Here is an 8,689-nt window from a genome sequence, read left to right as displayed (position 1 = left end):
GGGGAGTGGGGAAATGGGCCTGTATGGAGATGACTCCAATTAAGAAGGCATATTTAAACTGAGTCGCACACAAAGAACACACACAATACGAGATCATTTATCCATACACTCCCCAAGAATTGACACCATGATGTGGAAACAGGTAGAAACTGAGGACACTAAGAACAAATTTTTACAATTTGACATGTATACCCTCTAAAAAAAAATACCAAAATATTATCTTAAGCCATTACTATTTTGATGATGTAAAGAATGAGATTACATGGTCAATTATTCTTGTATAAGGTCTATAATCTGCCTGGGATATTAATCTAGCATGGCATTGCCTCAAGAGGTCTTGTCTAGGTAATTTAGAACAAATTCTTAATTGTCCAATAACAGTCTTCTTAAAAGAACAGCATTTTTTTCGTATGAGTTGTATATGCATAAACAATTGCAAATTTGAGAATTCATAGTATCTGAGGGATGAACAATTTTAAGCAATTGTAAGCTCTGAGCTATATATTGACTATTAAAGCTTGATTATTCAATATTTTAAAACACTGTTTACAGCACACAATCTAATTATCTGTGCTGAAGCAGGAGGAAACTCAAAAGAATAAACATGTGATCCAATTCATATATACTTTTCTCTCATAGAAGGGATGTCCTCAAATACAGTAAATGGGATGCACGCATACATGAGTTTATTACAATTCTTTATTAGTACCACAGCAGCCTTATAATAGGATGTTAAAACTTTACTTTGAGGTGAAGAAAGATGATTTTACATTAATGTTTTCTCTTGCCAAACAATTGCTGTGGGCACATTTAATAACCATAACTAAAATAAACAGCTACTATTTAATTACCATTGATTATAATTGGTAACAATTATAAAAGCTTCCTTTATTTTCTGCAAAGCCCCTTGTTCTTGACCAATCAATTTTTTTTTCTTTCTTAATTATCTGAACCACAATTTTCTAGTATAACTAAAACCTTAAATATTATAAAGACATTGTCCCTGAATCTTATGGAGCAACAACTACTCCCCAGAACTTTAAAACTCATTGTGTGAGAGCAAATATTTGAAGTAAACTTCCCTTAAGAGGCATTAGCAAATAAAATACTTTTCACACTGAAAGATTCAAACTCTTAGCTTCTTGTATTGAAGCAGAGACAATAAAAATTATTCTCCTATAATGTACAGCTGTTATTAACCATACTTAGAGGCAAAATTTTCCAGTGATTACCAGTTCACTAGAAGCAAACACTTTATAATCTATAATAATTTTATATGAAGTAGGCAAGCCATATTGTAATGCCTTTATATGTTCTACAGCCTGATTGACCTTTTATAAGTTCTGAATTTAAACTTTATTTAGAACAACATCTGGATATATCTGCAACAATGTTCTAAAAGTTTATAGCTACAAGAGGTCTTATATTTACCCAAAGAGGACTCTGATAGCTTTTATTTGGGTCTGTCTAACATCTAGAAATCTTCCATGCAGTCTCATCATTTCCAGAATGAAAGTCCAAACTGCATTTCTGAGAGAAATGGAGGGGCAGGAAAAGTTGGGGTTTGCTATTTAAGTTACTTTTACATTAGTAGCAGATAAAACATATTTATCATCTTTTACCTACTGTGACAACCACGCTCAGTAGGGTATCCATAAAAAATGCAAAAAGATAAAAATTAAAAACCAAAGAATAAATACCTACTCCCACAGTTCCTTTTCTCTCACTACTACCAAACCAAAAAGGAAACCCACTCTCAAAGATCATGACCTGTTTCTATTTTTATTTTTTTTTTGGGGGGGGGGTGTCACTTTGAATGCAGTCTGTGTTTAACCATAAGTTAAGTACACGGCATAGGAAGTAGTACTTGTCTTAAAATTGAATTGAAGCCTACAGGGTTATTCTGGGGACAGTTTAATATTGCTATTTTCAGAGCACTAACACACACAAAGTGAATCCCATAGAGTTCTGTGTATTGGTTTATATTAAGCACTACTTGCACGACCACCATAGCACATCTTTACATCTCACAATCACCAGAGTTTTGAAAATTGTAAACTGGGCATAATCTGATAATCAGAAATTACACACTATCACTATGGAAACCAGGTGTGTGGTTCAGTGTGGCTGCTAAAACGGAAGCCTTAAGATCTGGCTTGCAAGCCAGAACAAAGTTTTAGACAATTGTAGAAACCTGGCAATCAACAGAGGAAAATGACCAGTACTGAAGGGGTTAAAAGGTTAGTTGGCTGCAATCTCCCCGCCACTGCATGCTCCCCAGGCAGTGGCAGTGTGGGTATTTAGGCCAGCAGCTTTTTTTTTTTTTTTTTAACCTTTCCTGTTTGAACAGTTATGGTTGCCTTTCTCTTGGGGACTGTTCAAGCTCCTTTTTTAGGGGCGGAGTCGGCCTGCCTGCTCGGAGCAGCCTTTTTTCTTTCCCCTCCATCTCTTGTGCTCTGTACTGCCCGGGGCTTGGTGACCCCCCCAGCCCAGCCACCTCACCCACCAGGAACACCAGCACCCTGCAGCCCAGCAAGGCGGACCTCGGGCGCTGGCCCGCCGCCCCATGCAGCAGCATGGCCAGGGCCACCTGAACCAGGCTGGCCAGAAGCAGCAGCGTGCCCAGGGCACAGCCAGCCCACCACCTCGCAGGTTCCAGCCGCCATGAGCTCCACTTGCTCAGAAACTGCACCTGGGCTGGCGCCGCGTGCTCACCCGGGCAGGTCACTTGATATTCCAGTCTCAACCTCAATTAGAGTCAAACTAGAGAAGGTGGGGAGTGGGGGGGGTTCGTCACAGTACAGGGAGACAAACAAAACACACAAAAAGACTACGAAAACCGAACACCAGGGCCCACTTCTTGTGGGACTTTCAACACCAGACCAGGGCCCACCTCCTGCGGGACTTCAGATGGCCTAGTGGGCACAAAAACTCTCCTGTCTAGGTGGGATTTCAGATTCCACCTGGGCACCCAGATGGGAAATCTCTAGGCTTACCCAGAGATTTCTCAGACCTCCTGGGACTGCTCCCAGGGTGGCAGCCAGTTATCCCCAGACACATTTGTCTATAACCCTCCCTTCCATGGGAGTTCCTTGCTCTCACCAGCTCAGAAGACTGCAAACCAAACCGAAAGAAAACAGCAAATACAACCGAAAGTAGCAAGTTCAGACACAGCCAGCAGACAAAGACACAGACAAAGACAGATAGTCCTACCTCCAAGAGGGGTTTCTGAGAATCCGGGACGACGAGCCCCCAAATGAAAGACCCCCGTTCCAGGGGATATCCTCGCTCCAGTCCCAGGATGAGACGACGACACTCCAATAACTCAGGAGAAACCATTCTTGATGCAATATGCATGAGGCTTAATCAGGAAAAATCAACATGTTGAGGATGAGCTCATAGGAGATTGACCCCCAAGCAGTTTCAACTTTTAAAGGAAAGACCATAAGGAAGGGGGGTGGGGTTCACAAAGAAAGTTGAGTTTACAGCTTTTCTCTGGATGAGCTGTATGGCTCATTTATGGCGTAGGGGTCATAAGCTATCTTTTCATAAACATTCCTGGCTTTTAATACCAGAAAGCAGGCACCTGGTGGGCCATCCAGCATTTATCACTTTTCTAGCTGTCAGGTAGAAGGACATAAGGATTCCTGCACCAATCTGAGTTTAAGATGAGCCAGTTCCAGAGGTAATTAGTAACTCAGGCTGAAGGCAAAAGAACAAAGAACACATTTTAGGTGTCTAAGAAACAAATTGAATTGGGGTCTAAGAAACAAATTGACTTGGGCTCTTACACTATAAATACAACCGAACAGAAAATTACAAACTCACTGAAATCATGCAATATTTTGTGATGTTTTGTGTAACTCGTTTTTTTTTGTTTTTTTTTTTTTGTTTTTTTTTTGTTTTTTTTTTTTTGCGATATTGTGATTTACCTTTAAGTATGAACTTTGTGGATGACTTGTTCCAGTGTCCTGTAAAGTGAACCTCTGATGCACTTGCTATTGGCACACACTCCTGAGTCCAGACTGATGGCATGAGAAGCTTCCAGTAACTTATCAACCACCTGCAGACACTTGAACTGTCACCATCAGATTTGCATGTGCACCTGGAGAGTAGTGAATGAAACAGACATTTTCAATGATGTTTAGTCCTACCTTTGCACATGATGGGGGTTTAATGGCAATTGGAAACCAATTGTGTTTTGGTCATTAGGAACTCACACAGCTCAGCTGTGCCTCAAACACACCACCTACCCACAATCTTCACAATCATGTCACTCTGCACTGCATCAGCACCTGACACACTAACATTCTCAAGTCTTGCTATCTAATTTCTCTATGTTCATAATAAAAGTAAATACAGCTCCTTATCTACAATTATATTTAATCACTGCATGGCTTCTATCCTATCATAGATGAAAATGGATCTAAAAAAAGAGAGAAAGAGCTGTTGCTGCTGGCCCATGCCTTTAATATCATACTGGGGAGCAGATGCAGGGGTTTCAAGTTTAAGACCTGCTTGGTCTATAGATTATGTTCTAGGACAGGTAGTGCTACACTGAGAAACCATTTCTCAAAAATCTCAAAGAAATATACAGAGGATCTCACAGAAACAACAGTGGACCATGAAATCATGACACTACATTTATGCTAAATGCTGGGCTTTGCAGAAGACATCAAGAAAAGTAATGAAAAGAGAAGAAGGTCTCAGTGGAAATTGGTGNAGGAGNAGAGGGGACAATCNTGGGAAGAATGGCCAAAATGCATTGAATACATGTGTGATGCTGTCAAAGAATAAAAAATAATTTTAAGAAGGAAAGTTAGTGCAAGAGCATTAAATGTTGGTAGCATNATATAAATCATCACCTGAATTGAATTTTATGATCGTTCCAGGATTAAATCATTTTCTATGCCAGAAATTCCTAAAGAGTGACCATAGAGACTCTAGTGATATCGTTTGCATTGCACAAGTAAGATGACCCAGCTGAGGACACTAGAACCACACAATCAAGTTTGTTACCATAATATAAACAAACTATGAAACAATATGTCTGCCAGAATGGGACAAAAGAATCCAAATTACCAATCAAATCTCTGAGTGAATTTGACTAATCATTTTATCTTTAAGATAAAAATCAACTGTCAATGCTATCTTTCAAACTCTGAGTGTTCCAGGTGAAGGTGGCATTATGGGGAGCTCAAATTAAGGCATCTTGCTACATTTTAACCCAGCTGAATACAGTTTATGATCAATAAATGTAGTCTTGATTTGATATTTGCCATGAGAATTTGAAAACAGATTCCAAGCAGGCTAAATTTTATTACTTACATTTGTTCAATTTATGCATTAGATCTCCCAAACATAGACCATGTTCCATGGTTGTAAAAGATTTTCTCTACTTGGCAACCCACATAAAGACTGTTAAATTTGAAGGATTTTTGAGGTCATGTGTGTTTGCATGTAGTGTGTCATTTACACACAGCCCATTTTCAGGGAGGGAATAATCAACATTCATTATTACTTGTGTAAGTCATGTGAATCCAAAAGGTTGCATCTCTGTGACTAGAGGGTTAATTTTGGTTCAACTAATTTGTTAATTTTGTTCCAACTAATCAGGACTTTAGTTCAGAACTAATACATGGAAGCCTTCCTTGTTTGTAAAATATGAGAGGAGAAATATCAAATTATATGAAATTCAAGAAACAGTAATGGGAAAGCAGGAATCTGGTAGCTCTGCACGGTTTCTGGATACACACACACACACACACACACACACACACACACACTCCTGTGCTCAGGGGAGGTCAGCCTGTCTCAACTCCTAGAGTGATTTCAGCTCTCACCATCTAGCGCTCTAAGAACAGTCTCTCAGCTCTCTCCAGTCAAGATGAACATTTTCATGGGTTGCATTCCTGTGTCTCTCACTCCTGGGTATCGTCCATTAAATACTCATTCAAGACCTAATCATGGTCCTGGTTTTTCTATAGAGAATGCTAGACAACATTATAGAAAACACCACTGGAGTCATCAGCAGGGAATCTAATGCTGACTTAATCTCAATGACCACTGAATTCAGTCCTCTAGCTCTTGCCACAGAGTTAAATGATAATACCTAGCACACAGGTAAACTGTACCTGTCATTTGTGATCCATTCCTACACTTAACTATGTATGAAAATAACACATGATCATTGGATATGCAGCAAGCACTTGCTTTTGAAATTTCTCTGTGACTTCTAGCAGTTACAGGAGAGTCAGAATGAGTTCAGATTAATCCATCAGAATATTTAAACAGATCTCTCCACAGTATGATCCATTGTCCCAAATACTAGTGCATGCAATACTGCCCAGCAGATATGGAGCAGTATCAACAGTCGCTAAGTCCTGGGTAACTTTGTGAGTGCATTTGTAATGTAACTGTTGTTAGGATATATTGGTTGTCAGTACTATTTTTTAATTAAGAAAAGAAAGGGAAGGATAGGAGTGAAAAATAAAAGAAAAGAAAACCAAAGAAACCAGGAGATCTTACCAGGTGCAAAAGTGTCTAAGTCTTAGAAAAGGACACACTTGTTTCCGTGCAGTCACTGTGGACTTCCTGGGGTCTCAGACCTCCTCAACCACAGACTCAAACCATCTACACTCTTGTTCTTTATCCCAGCTTAGTTCATAGGATGTCAGTGTGGTGATAGTGTCATTTTTACCCACACCAGAATATTTCCTTAAGTAATGTGACGTCAATCAGAAGCAGAGGTTCATAGGCTTAAAATGCCTCCGAGGTCCCTGAGCCCCCATCTTCTTCCTCCCTGTCCAAGGGCAGTGACTCCTTTGCCCTCCTCCATCCTGAGCAGCCTTCCTGGGAAGATGCCACCAGTCCTGATTCTCCTGGCCCTACTTCTGCCTCTCAGAGCTGGAGCAGGTGAGTGAACACAACTGTGGCAGAGATGCCGTCCCATGATGTTGGACTCACGCCAGGGAAGTCAGGGAATCCCCAAAAAACCAGAGAGGCCTTCTTGTAAAAGCATGAGGCAGTTTAATGGTGGGGCCTCAGGCCGATACCCATCTCATGCAGGAGACAAAGGAATTGACCCTGAGACCCAAAAGCTAGGGAATTTTATTGGGAGAGCTCAGGGGGTTGGGGGATTTTGGGGAACTTGGAGCAGCTTCACACAATTGGCTTGATTACAAGTCAGTAGAATAATACATGCAGGTTGTAGCATCAACAATTCCAGGGAGGGTCAGCGAGACCCAGGCTGCCAGATAGCCACTGCGTCAATCAAAAAATAACCCAAAGCAGTTCCTGTGTTTATGTCTATCCTTGGGGCCACTCATCCTCCGGAATGTCCAAACAAGGGGCTCTCTTGGACATGCCTGGGCTTGTTATTATAAAATCTTCAGCTAGGCCTTCATGGCCTGTCAGGCCTCAGGCCTTCAAGTTTCTAATATTGCCCTATTTGTCTCATGTTATACTTTTGACTATAAGTTCTTTGCTTTTCTTGAATTCAATTCCTTTCAATGACACCTCTGGTAACTTTCTGCCCAGCAGTAGTCAGGAATTGTCCTGGCACTGGACCCAGGATGTTTCTGAACCTCAGGTACCAACCCCAAACTTGGAAAGCTAACACTGGCTAGATTCTCAACAAGGTCTGAGTAAGGGATGTGTTCTTAGAAAGTTAGTAGCCAAGAGCATCTCTCAGTTTTGTTTTGTTTTGTTTTTTTCACCTTCTGGAGACTAGCTCGTCCTTAGAAAAAATGTGGCATAGAGTAAAGATAGCTTTAGGAACAAGCCTACAATGTGGAGAGTTCACCAGCTCAAGAATATTAACACATTTATGTAGTTAGTTAGTTAGTTCTATTTTTAATTCATTTTCACAATCCATATTTCATTCCCCACCCCCTCCACACCCACCCTCCAATGCTCCACATCCCACACCTCCTCCCCAACCCACCCCATCTCCATGTGGATGCCCCTACCCCCAATCCCACCTGACCTCTAAACTCCCCGGGGCGTCTAGTCTCTTGAGGGTTAGGTGCATCATTTCTGAATGAACAGAGACCTGGAAGTTCTCTACTGTATGTGTATTGGGGGCTTCATATCAACTGGTGTATGCTGTCTGCTTGGCAGTCCAGTGTTAGAAAGATCTCGGGATATAGATTAATTTAGACTGCTGGTCTTCCTACAGGATCACCCTTCTCCTCACCTTCTTTCAGCCTTCCCTAATAAGTCCACTTTCAGCCATACAGAAGAAAGAGGCCCAGGCTGACAAGATCTTGCACTGCACGCACCACCAGCTTTAGAGGCTGGTTTATTTGGCCTCTCCACTTCTATCTGTAGGTCTCTAGATCTTTTCATCTGAGCAACACAGTCTTCCAATATCTTCCTGACTCTGAATTGAACTAGCACCAGCCCACCAGCCTCTCTGGCTAAGTTGAAGTCCTTCATTCACTCAGCCAAACATTTGCTAAAAACACAATATGTGTTGGGTACCAGAATGGGAGAATGTTAGAAAATCCACCTCTATGTGGCTTGTAGGTAAAAATTGAGGAAATGGTACCAATCAAGATTAGTGTGGTTGGGGAGAGTCACTAACAAAGAAAGATGTATGATGCACCCATGATCCCCTCAGCCTCCAGCTTTACTATTTAGAAATTTGCAGTGTCTGCTGTGTCCATAGTGTGAAAGATTTCCTGGG

General features: G+C 41.1%; 1 protein-coding gene across 1 annotated transcript in view; it reads left to right on the top strand.

Moving 5' to 3' along the window:
• Positions 1–6,806: 6,806 nt before the first annotated feature.
• Positions 6,807–8,689, top strand: part of LOC110325229 (granzyme F-like) — a 10,040-nt gene continuing 8,157 nt past the window's right edge. Inside the window, exon 1 of the mRNA XM_021203041.1 lies at positions 6,807–6,915. Coding sequence (XP_021058700.1) covers positions 6,861–6,915 — 55 coding nt within the window. The 5' untranslated portion in view covers positions 6,807–6,860. The remainder of the gene's footprint in view (positions 6,916–8,689) is intronic.

The sequence above is a fragment of the Mus pahari genome, chromosome 8 (genome assembly GCF_900095145.1).
Source record: "Mus pahari chromosome 8, PAHARI_EIJ_v1.1, whole genome shotgun sequence".
NCBI classification, from domain to species: domain Eukaryota; kingdom Metazoa; phylum Chordata; class Mammalia; order Rodentia; family Muridae; genus Mus; species Mus pahari.
The sequence above is the reverse complement of the archived record's forward strand: the minus strand, read 5'-3'. Positions and strand labels throughout refer to the sequence as shown.